Source organism: Macrobrachium nipponense, chromosome 15, assembly GCF_015104395.2.
Source record: "Macrobrachium nipponense isolate FS-2020 chromosome 15, ASM1510439v2, whole genome shotgun sequence".
Lineage (NCBI taxonomy): Eukaryota > Metazoa > Arthropoda > Malacostraca > Decapoda > Palaemonidae > Macrobrachium > Macrobrachium nipponense.
In genome coordinates, this window is record NC_087208.1 from 16,238,884 (window position 1) to 16,262,112 (window position 23,229).

General features: G+C 40.7%; 1 protein-coding gene across 1 annotated transcript in view; it reads left to right on the forward strand.

Moving 5' to 3' along the window:
• LOC135227002 (coiled-coil domain-containing protein 167-like) overlaps nucleotides 1-23,229 on the forward strand; it is an 88,604-nt gene that overhangs the window by 36,105 nt on the left and 29,270 nt on the right. The window contains exon 2 of the mRNA XM_064266732.1: nucleotides 9,830-9,926. Coding sequence (XP_064122802.1) covers nucleotides 9,835-9,926 — 92 coding nt within the window. The 5' untranslated portion in view covers nucleotides 9,830-9,834. The remainder of the gene's footprint in view (nucleotides 1-9,829; nucleotides 9,927-23,229) is intronic.

The following is a 23,229-nucleotide window of genomic DNA, read 5'->3' on the forward strand; positions in this document are numbered from 1 at the left end:
TTGAGGAATTTCATCTACTAGTGTGGCTTTCTAGTCACATCTGGCAACCCTCCGTGGATATTCTGACCACAGCCACGGCACTAAGGAATAAAATTCTTCACTTTGCCTTTTTATGTTTTATTATGAAAATAAAGCTATAAAACATATCCTGCTTATTTATACAAATGAACTTTATTAAAATCCTTTATGCTAAGCTAGTGACGTAGATTTTTACGTCACTGAAAATAATTATACATCGGAAAATGCGCATTCTAACAATTAAATTTTCCGCATTCTAAGCACTAAATCTTAAATAATGTAAAAAAGAAGAACTGCCTATGGTAACACCGCTAAAAGCCAATGTTGTGAAGAAAAAATGGCAACACTGATTGGGTGGGTCAGAAGTTAGTTGTGGTCTTGACTTCAAGGGAAGATGTACTGCCTCTCTGTCTCACATGACTTTTTATAAATTTACTCATAAATATACCAAGGGGTTACTGCTGGTTTTAGTTTTTATCTTTTATGAGTGTCGGGTAAAATTGTAATTTTGCAAAGAAAAGTGCAAAGAATTACAGGCAGTCCCCGGGTTACGACGGGGGTTCCGTTCTTGAGACGCGTCGTAACCCGAAAATCGTTGTAAGCCGGAACGATGTTTGGAAATATGTCTTAAACTAATAAAAAGTTATAAAAACCTTACTTGTAATCCTTTGGTTACACTACATGTTGTTTCCTGTAGTTTTATGTACAACCAGGAGTTTATTTTCATAAAAATATGCTGGTTCTTGAAGGTAAAAACTATTGTAATCCTCTGGTGACACTACATTCTTGAAGTTTTATGTACAACCTGGAGTGATTTTGCCAAATCTTGAGGGCTACAAGAACAGTTGATTCCTATTTACGTATCTTTAAATAGGCTTATATATTAGTATCAACAAAACATTTCCTGGCATGAGTCAGAGGCCATTTAATGAAACAAACACTTCTCTGTCCTATCTGTTCAGAAAATAAAACGTTACGTCAATCCCCAAGACCATTGTTGCCAAGATGCCTCTCTCTCTCTCTCTCTCCTCTCTTCTCTCTCTCTCCCTCTCTCTCTCTCTCGCTCTCTCCTCCTCTCTCTCTCTTCATCTCTCTCTCCTCTCTCTCTCTCTCTCTCTATCTCTCTCTCTCTGATCAAATTACACTGGAACCTTGACATACGATTGCCCTAATATACGAATGTTTTGAGATACAACAGAAAATTTGCAAAAATATATGCTTTGATATACAACAAAATATTTGAGATACGATTTTGCGATGAGTGTTAGTTGTATAGGCGACCGATAAATGGCGTTCAGTCTGTTTGTTTGTTGGTGCTGCATCGTTAACACGTCGTTGTTTAGTTCGTTGTATTTGTGCCTATTTTTCGTGTTATTTTGTCTATTTTATTATTAACCATGGGTCCCAAAGCTAAAGACAAAGCAGGTGATAAGAAAAAACCCAAGAAAATTATTTCGATGGAAGCAAAACATGAAATTATAGCAAAGCATATCGTCGATTTGGCAAACGAGTATGGTCGAAATCCTTCTACAATATCCACGATCATCAAGCAGAAGGAAGCTATAAAAACCTTGTTATTATTACTGGAAACAAGCAATGATTTTTTCATTATTTGCACTTTTGGACTGTTATAAACTTTGTGCATTGCAAGCTAGTATGTATTCATTCGCTCGGAAACTAGTTCCGCATATGAGGCGTCACTAAAAAACATAGAAAAATACGACATAAAAAGTGTCGAAAATCATCATAACCTCAAAATTTTTTTTGTAATCTAACCAGAAACTTATTTTTATTAATATACTGTGCTAAACTATAAAGGATTTTTATCATAGTATGCGTTTTTAAAAAGCGTCGTTAACTCGGAGCGTCGGAAGTGTCAGCGTTGTAACGTCGGAACAAACGTAGTAACCCAGGGTGGATTTTTCAATGAATATTTAAGAAAAAGCGTCGTAACCTCAGAACGTCGTAAGCCGGAGCTGTCGTAACCCGGGGACCTACTGTATTAGATAAAACATGTATAAATCCAAAGAATTTACATGCATTCATTCACTAAAGCGCCTCAGTGGCGTGGTTGGTATGGTGTTTGAGTTCCACCTCGGTGGTCGCGTTTTCGATTCTCAGCCATTCCATTCAGGAGTGAGAGATGTGTATTTCTGGTGATAGAAGTTCACTCTCGACGTGGTTCGGAAGTCACGTAAAGCCGTTGGTCCCGTTGCTGAATAACCACTGGTTCCATGCAACGTAAGAGCACCATACAAACAAACAAACAAACAAAACAAACAACAAATCATTCTCGGTAAATTTACGTAAATATTTTACAACAAGTATAATCAGAATTTGTTACTGATTTTATTATCTTTTTATATTGTGTGAGCTGTAATTATAATTTTACAGAATAAAATAAAATTATTTATTAGAAAAAACATGTATAACTTAGTAAAATTTACAATGGTCTTGTAAAAGAGACCCCCTTGATGAAGGTAGAGGAAATTTTTTATTATCTTTTTTCTTACACCATGTGAGCATATCTTCCTCTTTTCATTGTATTTTTTCTTGAATTGGCCGACCTCAATGTTTCCCTGGCCTGGGGTGCTGCATTTTGATTTTTTACCCTGGCTCCTAAGGGTTAATGGCCAGTGTGCAGTTGATCTATAACATGTTATCAGTGAGGTCTTGGTGCAGGTGATGCAATGTCTTGATGATGGAAAAAAATGGCATTTTCATAATAATATCACTTTGTATATACTTAACAAGTATAATTACATTTCTATAGTTTCTAAACTAGTATGGCAGCTAAAATTTGAAATCCGCAGTAGCGATTCTTTTGTTTTGGTGTAGGAACTAGCCCAGCCCACTATCAGGGGGGAGGAACAACAACTAGGCAAAGGCCAGTCAGTTTGGTTGTGCCATACGTTCTTGCCAGGGGAGGCGGTTGGGCTCCAAATCTGTAATTACGTGGTAAGTATATACAAGAAGTTATTTTATTATAAAAATGCCATTTTTGTATATGTAACTTTCCAAGTAATTACATAGCTGATTCCCTCATTGATAGGAGTGTGATGCAAAGACATATTTTACTCCCAGAATATTAGAGAATATAATAAATTTGAGCATAGAAGAATTTGCAAGCTTTGGTAAAAAATGCTTGTTGTTCCTTACCTAGTAAGAGAACTGTTGCAAGAAGTGACTGCCTCTGGTTGGCTTTCATCTTATTTTGTAGAGGCATGGCAGTAAGCTAAGGGTCACCTGATACAAGAGTGGGAGCTTTACGCAAAGGAGCGCTCCAATTGCTAATGAAGCATAGAAATTTTGCCCCTGCCCTGGATGCAGTACCATCACAATATACAACCAGATAAACCTACACCAAAATTATTTAAAAAACACAAACACCCATCCATTGAAAACTATAACTGGATGGTACCCAGGTACACCGTGCCTCCAGATTCCCATGTAACTCAACAACCTCTGATAAGGTTAAGAGATAGGAAGGAAGGTGTCTATACATCCTACACATCTGCCCTCAATACCATGTCTGCCACTGCCAAAGGGCCTAAGGTACTGCAGTCACTAAATGTCGTTTCCATTTCCTTTCTTCCTTTAAGTAAAACAAAGCAAATTGGAGGTGCAACCTCCAGTATGTCGCTTCTATAGTGGAAGAGAGCGAGAGGTTGTGCTTGAAGGCTAAAGATGTAGCCAGAGCTCCAATGTTATGTGCTCTAACTTTAAATATAGGAAGTTCTCCAATTTGAGAGTGCACCTTTCTTATCAAGGCTCTTAAGTAAAAGGAGAGGGCGTTTTTCATTAAAGGTTGAGACAGGTCTCTAACCAAACCTACAGATTACTGGAGGTTCCTCATATCTTCTCAGTTCTATGGAGGTAAAACTTAAGAGCTCTTACTGGACAAGGTACTCTCTCTCTGTTGTCTGTACCTAAGGGATTGCTCAGGTTCTTAATGCTGAAAGAACAAGACCAGGGTTTCATTGGCGATTCATTCTACACCAGAAAACCTAAAATGTGGGAGTATATTGCTTCGTCTTGCGCAAAATCTACCTTTTTGTCTGTCGCTTGAATCTCACCGATCTCTTGGCATTTGCCAACACTACCAAAAATAAGGTCTTCTTAGTTAAAGTCTTGAAGGAAGTTGAACTAAACGACTCAAAAGTAGGTCCTGATCGCCATTTCAGAACCACGTCAAGGTTCCATGACACTAACAAGACTTTCTTAGTTTACATGTGTCAAAAGACTTCAGGAGATCAGAAATATCTTTGTTATTAGTGAGATCCAGGCCTCTATGTCGAAACACTGAGCTAAACATTGACCTGTAGCCCTTAATAGTAGACATGGACAATCCTCTAGCTTTCAGAAATAGCAAGATCTCTGCTATTTCTGTCACAGATGTCTAAGTAGCTAGAAGCAAGATCTTAGCTATTTCTGTCACAGATGTCTTACTAGCCAAGATGTTATTGCTTCTGCAACAAGTGCAGAAGATTGACCACTTGTGCTAATAAACATCTACAGAACACTGACGTCTGCATCTTGCCATAGAGTCCGCAACTGCCCTTGAAAATCCTGTAGCTCTGAGCAACTTCCTGACAGTCCGTAAGCTGTCAGAACTAGATTTGACTATTCTCGATGATACCACCTGAAGTGCAGTTGTTTGAGAAGGTTGGTTCTTTGAGGAAGGAGTCTTGGAAAGTTGATTAGGAGCTCTAGAAGGTGTGGGAACCACTCTCTTAGTAGCCAGAAGGGAACTATCAGCGTCATCGATGCATTCTGGCGAGACTTGAATTTGTTCAGGACAACTCATCATTCCAAACGGAGGGAAGACACACAGATCCTTGTTCAACCAGTCCTATAGCATGGCATCTGTTCCCCATGTTTGAAGACCTGGCACTGGAGAGCACAAAACAGGGAGACAAGGATTTTTGGAAGGCACGTATAGATCCAGTATGAAAGTCCCCCATAACTTCCAGAGATTCTGGTATACCGACTGATTCAACATCCACCCTGTTAGGATAACTTAGTCTCATCTGCTCAGTTGGTCCAATAGGACATTTATCCTTCCTTGAACAAATCTTGTTTCAATTGACATGCAATTTTGTTTGGCCCAAACAAGTAGGTCTCTCACTGTTGTGCGAGGAGAGGAGGAGTGTATCCCTCCTTTTTGGGCTATTGTATTGTCCAAGTGCACTGCAACAGTTTTCCTGGCTACTGCTAGAGCAAAGGCTTGACCACTTCCCTGAAACCTTCCTCTCCTCCAGGAAAGCTTCCTAACCTAAATCCAGCACAACTGAGTAAATGCTCAGGTCTGGGTTTTGAATTAACAGCGACATTCCTTCCAACAACCTTCTTTCTGACTTCCAACAAAGCAGGTGTTGTTTGATCTCTGGTGTTTTTGGAATAGAGAGTTCAGCGTCATCCCCAAATACAGTGGTCCCCCAGTATTCACGGGGGATGTGTACTAGACGCCCCCATGAATAGTTAAAACCTGCGAATGTTTGGAACCCCTATAAAAACGCTAAAAACAGCCTATTTTGTTAGTTAAAGCTTGGGAAAACCTACTAAAAATTATTATACTGGTTTTTTTAAATAGTTTTATCACCAAAAGTGCATTTTATGATAAAATTGATCAAAAAAACCAGGAATTTGTGGATATTTCTCATAGAAATATACCGCGAATGTGCGAATTTTCCGCGTTCCCGACAGAAATCCAGCTGGGACTTCAGCAAATTTATGAGGATACCCAATTCTTGGTTTTGTTGAGGCCTTTTGAAGGTCCTCCGTGCATTGGTCCCTTGAAGTTGATCAAAGGAGCCAATTGTCCAAATAAAGGGCAATATTGATCCCCATTAGATGAAGCCAAACTGCCAAGGGAGCTAGAACGTATGTGAAAACCTGAGGAGCAGTTGACAGTCCGAAGCACAGTGGAAGACTCAGCCTGGAACACAAATCTGACGTATTTCCTTGATGGTGGAGATATAGGGATGTGGAAATATGCATCCTGCATATCCACTGATACCATCCAGTCCCCTTGGCAAATGGATGAAAGAATGGAATGGTGGTTTCCATCCTGAATTTTAGTCTTCTGAACAAAGACATTCAGTGTGCTTACATCCAGGACTGGTCTCCATCCTCCCAATGCCTTTATTATTACAAACAGGCAATTGTAGAAACCCTCTGATGACAGGTTTTCTACTATTTCCACCGCATTTTTTAAAATATGCCTGGAAACTACCTCCCCCAGTGAGCCAAAAACTTTGAGTCTTTGGAATAAGCAGTCAAGGTTTTTTTTTCTTGAAGGGCATTAGAAAAGCCCTCTTTGAGGACTTAAACAATCCATTGTTCCACACCTTTTTCCCTCCACCTTTCCCAGAACAGGGAAGGAGCTTGTCCCGTGGCATAACAAAATTAACTCCTCTAAGACAGTCTCACTGAGGGAAGGCACAGCAGGACTCCCCTTGCTTTCTTGAAAGAAAAACGAGAGTCACTCTTCTGCTTCTCTAAGCACCGCCTTTGCAGAAGTAGAACCATCCTAGGAAGAAGCTTACTTTAAGTGTCTGGCCCCTCATCATGAAAGTACACATTGGTGACGCAGGAGTCGCTGGAGTAAAAATGGTGGGGAAGGTGCAAAGAAGCAACCAATATGCTATTGAAGACAAGTTCTCTCCACTGCTTTAACAGCTTCTTCCTCTACTGAGAAAACCGGAGATAAATGCAAGGCTTTATTCGGGTTGAACTGCAGGAGAGGGTTTCTTTAAAAACTCAAAAATGTTGTCCAAGCGCTTCTTAATGGGTGCCATCGAATGATCAGCGCTTAGAAGCTGAAGCAGGAGAATCAAGTGCCATTGGCAGTTCTACAAAATCCAGGGGAGCACGGGCCATTGGGCACTATGGGAAGCTCCCGAGTAGACAAACAAATGGGCACTGCTGGATGCTCTGAAGCTGTTTAGTGTTCGGGCATTAATGGGCGCTCCAAAGAAACAATGTCCAGACATTACTGGGTGTTTGAGAACCCACTATACCCGACATGCTAATACTCACATCTATCAGAAGAAGCTCTTGAAGCTTCTCTGAAGAGCCTTTTCTCATCCCCGCACACTGATTTGAATGTTCAGAGAGTCCCAGAAACTGCAAGATGTGTGATCTTGCGTTGAAGGAATGCTGCTTCTACTGTTCTTGGGAGGCACCTGAGGGGAATTGGGCACGTCTGACACTGGCCTCTTCAACGGCCTTGATGTTCCTTAAACTGCCACAAGCACCTATTCTCCGGGCTGGACACCTTCCCAATGGTTGTCTGAGACGCCCTGGGGAGTTATAACAGGTGTGCCTGAGGGGCCGACTGACCGTGGGCAGACCCCGCTGACTTCCCTTGGGCCTCCAGTATGGCTTCTACAAGGTTCAGGGGAGTGTGCCAGGGGCCTTTGCCTAGGAGAATCAGCAGGATGTGCAGCCATCTCCTCCACTAACGCTTAACTTGCACTGTTCATACCTTGATTTCTCACCTCCATTAGGGCTTTGAGCAAAGACCATAACTGAACCATAAACTCAACAATGAGTTGAAACTTATGGTTAAATTTGGACTCTAATTTTGACTGTATTCGGCAATGGCATTGGAGGCAGCAACGAGAGAGCTAGGTAAGGGTTGGGGTGTTAAGACTGGGGAAGCAATAGGAGACATAACAGGAACAGAAACTGGTAAATCAATACTTCTTCCCTGACTAACATTATTCTTGTCATGTCCAAGATTAGCCTTTCTCTTTCTATCCCCTCTAACATATTTAAATGGGAAGACAGTACTTTCCATTGTTTTATATCCCAGTCGATACATTCCTCACACGTTTACAATGGTGACAAACGTGACTACTGCAAGTGGTGCTCATTGTGTGTATGGCATACTTTAAGAAATCAATCTCGTATTCCAGCCTCTGCTGCAATAGCAAGTTGACAACATACTAGCATCAGACATCATCAAAGTTGGTACAAATCTCATTCAAAATCTAGAAAATCAGTCCGATTGGTGAGGAAAACTTGGTCCTCTAACCAAAAAACCTATCTTGAAGCAAAAGCCCCCAATAATGGTCGGAGCTACATCCTAACTCCTACACCAAAAGATAAGAATCGCTACCACGGATTTCAAATTTTAGCTGCCGTACTACTTAGAAACTGTTAGCTATGTAATTACTTGCGAAGTTAGATATACAAAACTAAGGTCTCAAATACTGGAATTTGGCAGTTTGATGATGTGATGAAAAGGGACTATGAGCTGGTGATCAGAAAGTATCAGGGTGAAGACCTGTATTAAGGCCTAGGAAGTAGCAGGGCAAAGACTTTTAAGAAGGCCCAGAAACTATGGAAAAGGGAATACTAGTTGTAGATGAAGTGTAGAGGACTCATTTGATATCAAGTCATGAAGGGTAAATTAATCTAAAAATTTTTGATTATGTAACATAGAAGGGGTGTTAACCCTACAGTCAGTAGTAGTCTATGTTTATCAAGGGATTGGACAGTCATGTATGTTTTGAGCTTGTGAGGCAGAGCCTTTTGACACACCTGTACTTTTTCAATGACCTATATGCATTGTCTCCTCACCGTAACAGATACTCTGGGGGTTTAACATGTCTGACGAATGCCAAAATCCAAGTGATAATACCCGAACCTACCATTTCACTTAAGGACATGTATCTGGTATTTTGTCATACACACCACTAACGAGGAGATAACACTTAAAATTACTTAACTTGTTGCTATCCTAATCTAACCCTTAACTATTCAATTAGCAGTCAAATTTGTTCCTATCCCAATCTAACCCTTAACTATTCAATTAGCACAGTCAGATTAGTTAACCTGACTTATTCCAGTATTTGCATTAAAGATTAGATTAGATTATAAAATTTTTGGCACACAGCCAAGCGCCGGAGCCGTGGGGCCATTCAGCGCATATATATCTTCAAGTATTTGCATTAAAGTAAAAATACATTAATATAGTACTTCAGCTACCCAAGACTCTTCTTTGGAACTTGCTAAAAAATCATTTTTTAACTCAGGGGTATCCTAAGTGAACAAGAGACCTATTGTACAATTTAGTGAAACCTAGTGCTAAATGAAGATCTTTAAGAAGCATTGCCATATTATAGGAAAGGTGATGCCTTGCTTTAAAATCTTTGATTGTTTTTAACTGGCTTCTAGCTGGCACAAGATGATTATCCTATTGTTAAGACCTCTGGTTTTTTTAGCTATGAGAAATACAAATTGATTAAAAGTTGTCATTTCATTCATAATTTATATTTTTATATTAGGTATTACCTTTATGAAGTCAGATATCTAGTGATTTCTCTCGTTCTTTTGCACCTTCCACCCAAATTCCCAAGTAGTTTAACTCCTCACCTATACCCTTTCCGTTATGGTTATCTGGTCCTTGCCACCAATAGATAACTTGCCATTGCATTACTGACTACTAATCTGACAGTCTTCTCTTCCTCTTATAATGTTCCCAGATCATTCTTTCACTCGTGTTGTTTGTATATTTACAGTAGGAGATAGTGATGATTATCTTTAATATGTCTAATCACAGCAAATTTTCACACCAGAGTCAAGTCACTAAATTGGTAGTTGAGGTACTGTTTTCCTATATAGTACAAGCACAGTACGTATTCAGTACTGCTGCTTTTTTCTGATTGGTAACTTTTTATTAACAAATTCTTCTACATGAATTTAACTTGTAGTATTATATATCAATGAATATCATACAAAGTTTATAGTTATAACATGAGTTATTTTAAAGTTCAGAAGACCAACTTTTATTTTCCAATAGGCAGCATGGTGGAAAGGAGTGAAGTGCCCAGTCGTAATACGTCTGTCATGAGTCAGCTTGAAGACACTTCCAGAGAGATTAAAGAATGCTATGAAAGGTAGGACATTTAAATTTACTTTGTGTCATATGAGAACTTTATGTTAGCTCATACTCTGTAATAAACTACACAAAGCTTGGAGAACTCTTTAAAATTTTTTCTGTTGTTTTCTCGAACATTCTAAATTACAGAAGTATTCAGCAATATGCATAAATTTAAAGTTGAACTGCGCCTAGAGTGTGTTCCTACAGAAATAAAAACCTTCATCACAAACTGGGATGGTCATTGCACTTGGTAACAAGGTAATTACAGTGGGCACCCCCTATTCGCGTTCTCGAGATTCGCAGACTCGTGTATTCGTGGATTTTTCTATGGACCATATCTACTCATTGTATGCAGGAAATTCATGTATTTGTGGTATTTTTCTACGAGAAATATCCACAAATTACGTATTTTCATATTAATTTCATGATTAAATGCACTTTTTGGGGTAAAACCATTTAAAAAACCAGGTACTATAAGCATTTTTAGTGGGTGTTACTAAGAGTTTGAACGGGCAGAATACATAAGCAGTTCTGTGGGGGGGGTTGTCTAGAATGCATCCCCCATGAATACAGGTGGGTCCATTGTAATTGGTGGTTAAGGGAAGTGAGTGGGAGGAATAATAACTAGCTACTTTCTGGACTAGCAATTATGTATTAAATCAGATTTAAGCACTTCAGACTTGAAATTCATTACAGGGGTTTTCATGGTTCTCCAATATTTTACCTCCCTTGAATGTTCTTTCAAATTGAGATTCACACAGGCTCAGGGCTCTGCCATTCTGTCATCCCGTATGCCAGACCAGTTAGGTGGTTACAGGAGTCATAGCATCCCCTGCTCATGTTGGAGAGAAATGATCTCCATATAAAAATGTTATTGTCATGATACAATAAAGTTTGTTCATACTTACCTGACAGATATATATATAGCTCGTATTCTCCGAGGTCCGACAAAATTTCAAAACTCCCGGCCAACGCGGTGGCGGCCAGGGGGTTAGTACCCATTCCCGCCGCTGGGAGGCGGATATCAGGAACCATTCCCATTTTCTATTCAGATTTTTCATACCACTGTCCCCTGAGGGGAGGTGGGTGGGTACTTTAATTATATATATCTGCCAGGTAAGTATGAACAAACTTTATTGTATCATGACAATAACATTTTGTTCATGAAACTTACCTGTCAGATATATATATAGCTGAATCCCACCATTGGATGTGGAAGGACAGAATAGAAGGATTTTGGAAACACCTCAAGTGCAGATGATTGACATCTTGGTTCCTTACCTGTTAGCATAGCTGACTTCTTGATTACTGTCACCGAAGCCTGCTTTTGCTTTACTAGAGTTGCCAACAAGGTAGTGACCTGTGTAGTTGGTGCGCTGTAGATGATCTGTCAACGGGAGCGTGATCACAATGTGACTAGACCATACTTGACCATACTGTGAGGGCAACGAAGCTAAAAACCACCACCTGACCTAACCTATCGAAGTTAGTCCCATAACTTCTAGGCTAAAGAAAGGGAAAGCGCCTCAAGCGACCAACCCTTCAACCATAAACCAACACCAAAATTAAAAGCACACCTATCCCTTTTCTATAGGATAGGATTCGTGCTGCTCCCTGCCCCCAACAACATTTCTGCGGATATTATTGTCCTGAGCGACTCGCAGTTCGCATATGCCGTCTTCACATCCCGCAGGTAATGTGAAGCAAACACAGAGTTGCTTCGCCAAAAAGTAGCACTAATGATATCGTTAAGTGCCATATTCTTTTGAAATGCCATTGAAGTTGCAACAGCTCTCACTTCATGGGCTTTTATTTTCAAAAGTTTCAGATCACCATCCTGGGCAGGACGCACTGGGCCTCCCTGATGGTGCTTCGTAAAAAGAATGCCAGTGCATTCTTCGACATAGGAAAGTCGGGTCTCTTAACAGACGCACCATAGATTTTCAGAAGGACCCCGACAATCTTTGGTCTTTTGCAAATAAAATTTGAGAGCCCTGACAGGGCACAGGACTCTCTCTGGCTGTCCGATGAACTCTGCTAACCCCTTGATTTCAAAGGTTTTGGCCAGGGGTTAGATGGGTTCTCATTCTTAGCTAAGAAATTAGGATTCAAGGAGCACACTGCACTGTGTCCTCTGAAACCCACATATTTACTAATTGCTTGAATTTCACTAACCCTTTTTGCCGTGGCAAGAGCAGTTAGGAAAATCGCCTTTCTAGTAGTGTCTTTCAACGAGGCAGCATGCAGAGGTTCAAAGGGAGCCGACATCAAGAACCTTAGAACTACATCAAGGTTCCATGATGGGACCTTCGGTTGCAGTACTTTAGTTGTCTCAACGATCTCAAAAGATCGTGAAGGTCTTTATCATTTGTCAGGTCTAACCCTCTGTGATGGAAGACAGCTGACAGCATACTCTTGTATCTTTTTATTGTGGGCATGCCAGTCTGTCCACATTTCTCAAATGCAGGAGAAACTCAGCGATTTGGTTCACAGAGGTCGTGGAGGAGGAAATACCTTTCTTCCTACACCATCTCCTGAAGACAGCCCACTTCGACTGATAAACTGCTCGAGAGGAAGCTCTTCTCGCATTGGCAATAGCCTCTGCCACTGGTCTTGAAAAAACCTCTCGCTCTGGCCAACTTCTTGATAGTCTGAACGCAGTCAGACTCAGAGCGGAGAGGTTTCCGTGGTACCTCTCGAAGTGGGGCTGTTTGAGAAGATCTACTCTCTCTGGCAGGTTCTCGGGAAGTCTACCAGAAGAGACATGACCTCCGTGAACCAATCGCTTGAGGGCCAAAAGGGGGTGATCAGAGTCATTCTCGCTCCTGGCGACGCCGCAAACTTCCTTGTTACCTCTCCTAAGAGTTTGAACGGGGAAATGGCGTAAACGTCCATCCCCGTCCAGTCCCATAGGATGGCATCTACCGCTATTGCTTCCGGGTCGAGAACTGGAGAGCAATAAATCGGAAGCCTCTTAGTTTTCGAGGTTGCGAAGAGGTCGACTAGCGGCCGTCCCCACAACTTCCATAGCTCTTGACAAACCTCTAGATGTAGGGTCCATTCTGTGGGAAGCATCTGATGTTGACGGCTTAAAAGATCCGCTCGAACATTTTGTATTCCTGAAATGAACCTTGTTAGGATCACTATGCTTCGAGCTTTCGCCCATAGAAGGATGTCTCTCGCTATCATGAACAGTGATCGAGAGTGTCCCCCCCCCCCTGCTTTTTATGGTAAGCGAGAGCCGTAGTGTTGTCCGAGTTGATCTGGACAACTCGGCCCACCAATCGTTCTTCGAAGAATTGAAGAGCCAACCGAATGGCCTCCAACTCTTTTAGTTTATGTGCCAGGACCTCTGTTCCCCTCTCCAGAGGCCTGACACTTCCTCCTTGCCTAGTGTTGCTCCCCAGCCCACCATGGGGCGTCTGAGAACAACACTAGGTCGGGGCTCAAAAGGTTGAGGGACAGTCCTTCCGAAAGTTTGATCGGATCTTGCCACCACTTCAGTTGATCCTTGACCGCTTTTGAGATTACCAAAGTCGAGTCTAGATTCTGTTTGTCTTTCCAGTTTTCTGCCATAAAAAACTGGAGTGGCCTGAGGTGCAAACCTCCCTCCAGGGAAACAAACTTCTCCAGCGAAGAAATGGTTCCAGCAGACTCATCCATTCCTTTCGCCGAGCATGTTTCTTTCCCAAGAAGGCTGACACTTTCTCTAAGCATTTCTGCTGACGTTCCTTTGATGGAAAAGCTTGAAAAGCCGCTGAATCCATCTGAATCCCCAGATACACGATGGACTGCGTGGGATCAGATGGGACTTCTCGTAATTGACTATAGGGCCTTCGTCAGCTGCAATGTCGTCTGAAGGTCCTCCAGGCACCTTGACTCCGAAGACGACTTGATTAGCCAGTCGTCCAGGTAAAGCGAGACTCTTATCTTCGATAGGTGAAGCCATTTCGCTACATTCCGCATGAGGAAAGTAAATACCATCGGCGCCGTACTCAGACCGAAGCAAAGAGCCCCTGAACTGGAAGAACTGCCTTTTAAGACGAACATCAGGAACTTCCTTGATTGAGGATGGATCGGGACGTGGAAATAAGCGTCTTGTAGGTCCAATGACACCATCCAATCCCCTGGTCTCAAGGCCCCTAACACAGACTGAGATGTTTCCATCCTGAATTTTTCTTTCTTTACAAAAGGTTCAGTCTGCTGACGTCTAGGACAGGTCTCCATCCCCCAGACTGCTTTCGGAGCCAGGAATAACCTGTTGTAGAAGCCTGGGGAATCCAGCATCAGGACTTCTTCTACGGCCTTCTTTTCCAACATTTGGTCTAGAAGGTCGAGTAAAATCTGTTGCTTCTCTGACTGGTATGCGGGCGACAGGTCTATCGGCTTCGTGCTCAAAGGAGGCGCAGAGAGGAAAGGGATCTTGTATCCTCTCTCGATCACATCTAGGGACCAGGTGTCTGACCCTATCGTCCTCCATGCCTGAGCAAATAAGGTGAGTCGCACCTACAGGTGCCTGAAGGGCAGAAATGTCAATTTTTTCCCTTTTTGATAGAAGAGGTCTTGCCTCTAAAGGACCCCCTTCCGCTCGAAGAACCTCTAGAGGAAGGTGCTCCACGAAAGGGCTAAAGGGCTAAATTTCTTCTTGGGGGGCTGGAGCTGTTTGAAGTAGAAGCCTGAGGAGTAGGGCGTCTGGAAGATTGAGTCAAGAGGTTCCCTCGTGCTTTCTCTTGCAAGTTTACCGACAGATCCTTAATCATGGACTGCGGAAATAGATGAGTAGAGAAGGGTGCGAACAATAATTCCTCCTTCTGAGCGGGAGAAACTGCTTATTCACCGCAAAACTGCAATAGAGAGCTCTCTTTTTTGAGCAGACCGGTAGCAAAATGAGATGCTAACTCATCAGAGCCATCCCTTACTGCTCTATCCATGCAGGCTAGCATCACTTGAAAGCTCTTCCACCAAACGAAATAGAGTCTTGAACCTGTCCTAGATTGTAAATCCAAGGCCCCCAGGCACCAATCTAAAAAGTTAAACACTTCCAGCGTCTTAAATATCCCCTTGAGATGATGATCTGTCTCCGTCATCGTCCAGGAAACCTTTTGCTGATGACAAATAAGACCTCCTCGGAGCATCCACTAAATTCGCGAAATCTCCTTGAGAAGAAGACGGTGCTTTCAATCCTGCCTCTTCTCACCCGTTTCGTACCAGATTCCCCGCTCTCCCCGCTCAGTCTAGATGGGGGAAGTGCAAAAGAAGTCTTCCCTTTAACCTTCCTTGAATCCATCCATCCTGAATTCTCTTAAACGCTCTCTTCGCAGAGAGCGAAGTGGCCATTTTAACGAAGCCAGGAGCCTTCCTGGCCTTCGATGAGGCAAATTGTGAAGGGGGAGAGCAAGGAACGGGCGCTTGAAAATTGTCTGGAAACAAGTTCTTAAGTAGATTCGTCAAAGTCTTATAGTCTGAAGCCGCTGACGCATTTGGTTCGTCATCATCCGTAGGGCACAGATCACTAGAAGAAAATCCTTCTCTCGGTCCATCAGTGTCCTTCAAAGATCGCGATGACAATAATCCTTGAGGCCCCGTTCGCAAAAGGGTGCCTCTAGATGCAGAAGAGTTTGAAGTAACCAATCTCTGTTTCTTTATCTTCGACACTTTAACATGTGATATCCTGACTTGCTTCGGACTCAAAACACTTCCTTCAGACGTCCTGTGAGCGTCCTGGCAAGCGTCCTGATATGTAAGACGCCACGCGTTCTGAGAAGCGTCCTGCTGAGCGTCCTTACGAGCGTCCTGATGTGTAGGACGCCGTGCGTCCTGAACAGCGTCAGCTCGAGCGTCCTGGCGAGCGTCCCGATGTATAAGACGCCGCGCGTCTTGAAAAGCGTCTTCTCGAGCGTCCTGGCAAGCGCTTCGCTGCTTAAGACCGCCGAGCGTCAAAAAGAAATCGTCTTCCCCGAACGTCCTGAAGCTGATTATCATCATGCAAACCTTGAACTTCCGTCATGGATCCTTTGAGCGTTCTCGGCCTTTTGACAAAGACGCCGGCCGCCTGTGGCAACTCACATCCCTGTCAAATTCGTCTCTCCTAGACGTCTTTCATGAGGAACGTAATCACGTTCTCTAATGCGTCGCTACTAGGAGGAGACTCAAAGGCCGAAAAACGCGGAGAAGGAGCCGGGGACTACCTAGTCCTCTTAACCTCTACGCCGATTGGACGTATTAAACGTCGAGTCAAAATGTCTCCCGTATGCCGATTGGACGTATCATACGTCGGCTCAAACAAAAAAGTTTTTTTAAAAATTCTGCGGGAAAAAATACTTATAGGCCTACCAGCCGAAAACTTTTGTATCACGCGCCTTGGGGGATGCTGGGAGTTCACGGATCAAGGCGTTTGTTTTGTTTACAATCGCTACGCAGGCGCGCAAGCGCGAATTTCTTTCTTATCGCACTAAAAGTATCAGTGACACATCTCGGAAATTATTTCGTCACTTTGACATAATTATTGCACCATTTTAAATTATCCTTTACATGAAGTATTATATATGAAAATGTGCGCAATTTCATGCACAATACAACTAAAAAATACTCATGATTGTAGCTTTTATCATTTTGAAATATTTTCTTTTCATATAAATAACGATAAGTGCAAAAATTTCAACCTTCGGTCAACTTTGACTCTACAGAAAATGTCGAGAAACGCAATTGTAAGCTAAAATTCTTATATTATAGTAATATTCAATCATTTTGCCTTCATTTTGCAACAAATTGGACGTCTCTAGCACAATATTTCGATTTATGGTGAATTTATGAAAAAACTTTTTCCTTACGTTCGTGCGATACTCTCCGATAATTTTTTCGTGCGATTGTCCTAATGTTTGCACCCTTTTAAATTTGCCGTTACATAAAGTTTTATATATGGAAATTTGCGCAATTTCATGCACAATACAACAAAAGACAACCCATGGTTGTAGCTTTTATCAGTTTTTGAAATATTTTCATATAAATAACGTTAAGTGCAAAAATTTCAACTTTCGGTCAGCTTTGACTCTACCGAATGTCCGAAAAACGCAATTGTAAGCTAAAACTCTTATATTCTAGTAATATTCAATCATTTACCTTCATTTGCAACGACTTGGAAGTCTCTAGGCACAATATTTTGATTTATGGTGAATTTATGAAAAAAAAAAATTACGTTCGCGCGGTAACTCTTCCGCAAAAAATCAGAATTTTTTTGTGCGATTGTCGAAATGTTTGCACCATTTAAAATTAGCTGTTTCATAAAGTTTTATATATGAAAATGTGCGCAATTTCATGTAGAATACAACTAAAAATGATGAAAGGTTGTAGCTTTTCTCTTTTTTCGAAATATTTGCATATAAATCACGATAAATAGAAAAAAAAAAAAAAAAAACCACGTTCGTCAAACAAATTTGACTCTACCGAAATAGTTGAAAAACGCAATTGTAAGCTAAAACTCTTACGCCTAGTAATATTCCGTCATGTTTCTTCATTTTGAAACAAATTTGAAGTCTCTAAAAACAATATTGTGATTTATGGTGAATTTTTGAAAAATATATTTACCTTCACTCCGCGCGCCGATTCGCGGCCGCAAGTCTCCGAAATACGTACATGGCATTATCCTAATATTTGCTCCTTTTCATATTAGCCTTTTTATAGAGTTTCATATATCAAAATGTGCGCAAATTCATGAAGAATACAATAAAAAATAATTGAAGGTTGTAGCTTTTTCCATCTTCGAAATATGTGCATATGAAAAAATATATATATTAAAATTTCGACATTCGGTTCAAATTTAACTCGTCCTAAATGTCGCAAATCTGCAATTCTAATCTAAAACTCTTACAGTATCGTAATATTCAATCATTTGTTTTTCTTAATTTTGAAACAAATTGGAAGTCTCTAGAACATTATTTAGAATTACGGTTTTTGAATTTTTAAAAAAATATTTTTTTGCGTCCGCGCATTACGAATTCGTACATCATTTTGTGATAATATTTTTCCGGTGTTACTTTTATTGTTTTACATTGTATTATATATCAAAATGATTGCAATTTAGTGTACAATACAACGCAAAAAAAAGTAACTGGTTAGCTTGACCGTTTCTGCACAGCGTGATTTGAATACAATTATGTATGAATTTTTTTTTTTTTCGCTAACCATATATCGCCATATTTTACATATGATAATGATATTATTTTTCATTTCTGATGGTTGCAATTCTAAACTTCAGGCAATGACAAAAAAAGGAGCCAAAAATGAACTCTTAATCTTCAAAAGTACGCGCGCTGTAATTTTTTGAAAAAATTATTTTTTCCCTTTTTTCCCACTTCCCGCGATCACTCCCAAAACAGGCCTCCCGGCATACGGGAGACGTTTTGATTTTTAGGGCTCCGGCTTAAGAGGGTTAACAGGCAGCCACCGATCCTTCCTCCGATGACTAGGTTTCTGCCTCCTTTTTCTCAAAATAGGAAGCTAACTGTTTCTGCATTTCCAAAGCATTTTCCTTGATGGGGAAAGTTCTCGATCAGGAGAAGGACTCATCCTGTGCGAGGAAGATGGGCGAGGGGATGCCCTTTCCTTCAACTCAGGAACTACTTAGAGCGACTTGGACGCTCGAACGAGTCCTCCCCTGATGAAGCCTTGTTCCTTTTCTGTGGCGGAAAAGCTTCAAAATCTATAGGTGATGAATCTACACACTGATCAGAACGGACGTGAAGTATCCTCTTCTCTGAAACCTCTCTTAAGAGGGCGACAAAGGCGACGGCCGCCTGTGCGGTCACCTTGCGCCCCTGCCGCTCTCCCCATGAGAGGTCTTCCGAGAGTCCCAACCTCGGCAAGGAGAGGAAGCCTCGGAAGAAGAGAAGCACTCTTTAAATATCCGTGCCCGTGCACGAACACCGCAGCCTGAGATTCGTCCTCAGTTTCTGCCGAAGGGACGTCAGACCGGTCATTAGATCCCGTAACCCTCCTTCGGCTTTCGGTTTGCCCTCTCCCTAAGGCCTGGGAGTCCGGCAGGGGCCTAGGCCTAGAGGCATTATGGACCGATCTGACGCCCCCTCCACAACACTAGATGCACTGACACTTTTATTGCAATTATTCACATTTGATTGTAGAGCAATCCCTTTCGATTCCAAGGCGCGAATCGACTCCATAATCGTAGATGATACGTTTCCTTCTGCAGACACTTCCTGATTGTTCGGAGGCAATACAACAGGATTAGGATTTGGTTGAATTACATCTACAGGAGATTTAATGGAGATACAATTCTACCCTGACTTCTATTCACAGAAGCACTTCTAGAGGAAGACCTCCTGATTCTATCACGCTCAAGCTTTCTCACGTAAGAATCATATGCCTTCCATTCAATTTCAGTCAATTGCTCACACTCGATGCATCTATCATTCAACATACATACATGACTTCAACATTTCGAGCACACCGAATGAGGGTCTACCGAAGCTTTCGGCAACCTCACCTTACATTCCTGTACCTTACACACCCTGAAGCTAGCAGAGCTAGATCCAGACATCGTAATCAAAGAAAAGTCAAAGCCAAAATCCAAATCAAATCCACATCACGTATGCCAAGCCAACAAGCCAAATCAAAACCAAAAGTCAATCAGAATACTCAAGTTAGCACAAGAAGTTTCAAAATCCTAGGCGGAAGTCTGTAAACAGTTGTTTACCGACCGGCGACAGAGAAAAATCTGAATAGAAATGGGAATGGTTCCCGATATCCGCCTCCCAGCGGCGGTGGGAATGGGTACTAACCACCTGGCCGCCACTGCGTGGTGCCGGGAGTTTTGAAAATTCTGTTGGACGTCGAACTGACAGGTAAGTTTCATGAACAAAGGTAGGTAAATTTTTTTTTCTGTAGGAATAATCAGATTTTAAAGAAATTTCTATTTTTAATAGGTATACTTTACAGACCAGAGCCTATTACGTATTGACTTAACACCCCTCAACCACTGCTTTGTCCATGCAGCTGAAGGAAAAACGGACTAGTGACGGAAGGTGATTAAGGAGTGTTCTCCAACTCACCCACCTCAACCACCAGTTTAGCTACCTTCCTATTAATTGATTGATTGATTATGAAATTTAGTCTTGAGGACCAAGTGCTGGAACCCATCAGGATTATTCAGAGCCCTAATGAAAATTAAATATGTAAGTTAGTATATGATTATGTATTAGTGAATGATAGCAGTGTTCAAATATGAAGTGAACGTGAAAAATGAAGAATGATAGATAAAACCAATTAAAAAAAATCAAATTTATATTTAAAAATACATACTTTATAAAATAAAAATTACTACAATTTTTACTAAATATACTGAAATCATATCTCATTAAGATAACCAAATTCTTCCTGATAACCACTTAAGGTTATCTACCTCAACACCATTTAAAATTTCTAAATAGTCTTCCCAGCTATTAAGTACTTTTATTTTCCCTAGGGATTAAATCTAGGACAGTGCACCAGCATGTGCTCAACGGATAGCTGACCATCACAGTGAGCACAAACTGGGGCACTGGCTCCCTCTAAAATATGACTATGGGTGAAGCAGGTATGGCTAATCCTAAGCCGTGTTAGGATGATCTTGAATCTTCTTATGCAAATAAAACCAAAACTCTAAAAATCAATACACGTATGTACTTTTTCTAATGTTTGTGTACTTCCTATTTGTGGATAAAATAGGGGAAGTCCACCTCTGCTGCCATTTCTTATGGATGTATCTTCTAATAACCGGATGCATATCCAAATGTGGCACCTTATTAAATATAAGTTAAGAAATCACATCTTGCAGCATTCTTTGCTTTACTATCAGCCAGTTCTTTCCCCTCTATACCAGTGTGCCCAGGAACCCAAAAAAACTTTGACTGGTTAGTGGCAAACAAAGATAAAACAGCCATTCCTGGGCCTTTTGATAGGTAGGGTTAACTTCTTTAGGAATTCTAAGACACTTAAGTGGATTTAAATTTCATATAAGTGGATTTAAATTTCTTATCAGATGCAAGATTTAAAGAATCTACTATGGGTGTTGCTTCAGCAGTGAATATGGATGAGGAGTCTGGTAACTTTTTTTTTATATGATTTCCCCTCACACACCACTGCACCATCTTCTGATTTTGATACATCGGTAGATTTTTTCCAGTCATTTATATGCCTCTCATCATGTTCCAAAAACTTGTTTCCGACTTCTTCCGTACGACCTTTCTTCTCTATCTCTTTAGTGCATACGTGTATTGCTGGCATAAACCAAGGAGGGATTGCATGATGTTTAACGTGTAGGGCCGTCTGCATTTTTATATTTTCATCCTCCAGTTCACCCAGCTGTCTGATTTGAATTGGTGCTGAAGATCTAGTAAATCTAAAAAGACTTAATCACACTGTTTCAATATCTCAAAAGAAGGATTCTCCCTAGTGCTTTTCAGCCGCATGGTGTATCTGACTTAGCACATGCCTCCTTAGGTCCAGTGGTAGCTGATGGGAGTCTACATAGATACTTTCAATGGGTGAAGTTCCAGAAGCTCCAGTGCAGATCCGTAGCCCCATATTATGTCTAAAAGCTCCGGTGCTGATCCTTAGCCCCATATTATGCACAATGTCCAATTCCTTAAGTTTAGTCTTTGAAGCAGATAAGTATAGTACTTGGCAGCTGCAGTCTAACTTAGATAAACATACTAAACATTGTAAAGCCTTAACAACAATTCTAGGCCTGAGAACTAGAAGGGCCAATGTCATAAAACCATGTTTTCAGAAAAACACATTTAAAATATTGCTTCCTTTATTAAAATTCTGGTAAGTACAGCTAATGAAAGCTTTTTTTGGGGGGTGGTTGCTTAACTTATAACATTGGCCATTCTAGCACTGATACAGAGAGATAAATTTCTAGTTTAGTGACTGTCTTAACTACAATCAGCCATTTTTTGACATTGGCCCTTTTAGTTCTCAGCCCTAGAATTTATCAGCACCCAAAGTAAATTTTACACTACTTTTAAAATATTTAGTGGCCTCTTCACATTCACTTTTAACTGGTCAATATGATTATTCCAAGTGAGCTTTTCATTAAAGACCATTCTTAAAAATTTTACTTCGGTGGAGTAAGGTACAATAGGTCCATTGAAGGTCAGTGTGTGAATGGTTTCCTAAGCTTGGCACCTGCAAAACCGAACGGCAACAGTTTTTGATTCTGAAAATCAAAATCCTTGTTCATTAGCCCACTTGCTTACTTTATTGATGGCTCTTTGCATGAACCTGCTAGTAGAAACTGCATCATTTCCTGTGCAGTACAGAGCCAAATTATCTACAAATGAAGAGCCTTATACTTGTGATGGTATATTTTCTAATACTTACATCATTAATAGCAAAGAGGGTGACACTAAGGAACGACCCTGAGGAACTCCCTCTTCTTGTAAGAAAGGTTGCAATTCGTGATTTCCAACTCTTACCTTAATATATCTTTCTGATAAAAACAATTTTACATATTTGATCATTTTTCCTTTAATCTTTTACAACTTTTTTATGATACCAAAGTGCCATGTGGTGTCATATGCCTTTTCCAAATTAAAGAAAACTGCTATTGTTTGGCTCTGTTTAGCAAAACCTTGTTGTATTTGGCTTGAGAGTCTTAGCAAGGGATCAAAAGTAGTTCTAGTTTTCCTAAAGCCAAACTGGAATGGAGAAAGCAATTTATTTGTTTCTAAGTGCCATACAAGTCTAGTGTTTATCATCTTTTCTATCATCGTACAAACACAACTGTAAGAGCTATTGGTCTGCAGCTGCTGGGTAAAGAAGGATCATTGTTTGGTTTCTTCATAGGGATAATTAATGATAATTTCTAGCTCATAAGAATACCAGTAACCCAGATTTCATTTATTATATCTAGAAGAAATTTATTTGAGTTTTCTGGGAGAAGTTTCAGCATTTCATTAAGTATTTTATTTTCACCAGGGGCTGATGCTTTGGTATTCTGCAAGGCATCTGAGTTCCTGCAGTATAAATTTTGCATTATATGGTTCAAAATTATTTTCACTTAAATCAAGAGAAATCTGGGCATTTCTAATGTTTCGGAATTCTTGAGAATAATTCTCACTACTCGATATTCTCAAGAAATGTGCTCCAATTTTTCTGCAACCCTATGTGGTTGGGTAATTAGGTTGCCATTTAGTTAATTTTCTTCCAAATAATTTTGAATGATGTTTTTGAGCTAATGCCATTTATGTAGCACATCCACAACTCTCTTTTTGCCTTTTTAAAATATTTATTTTGCTGGGGCACAGCACGTTGGTAAATAA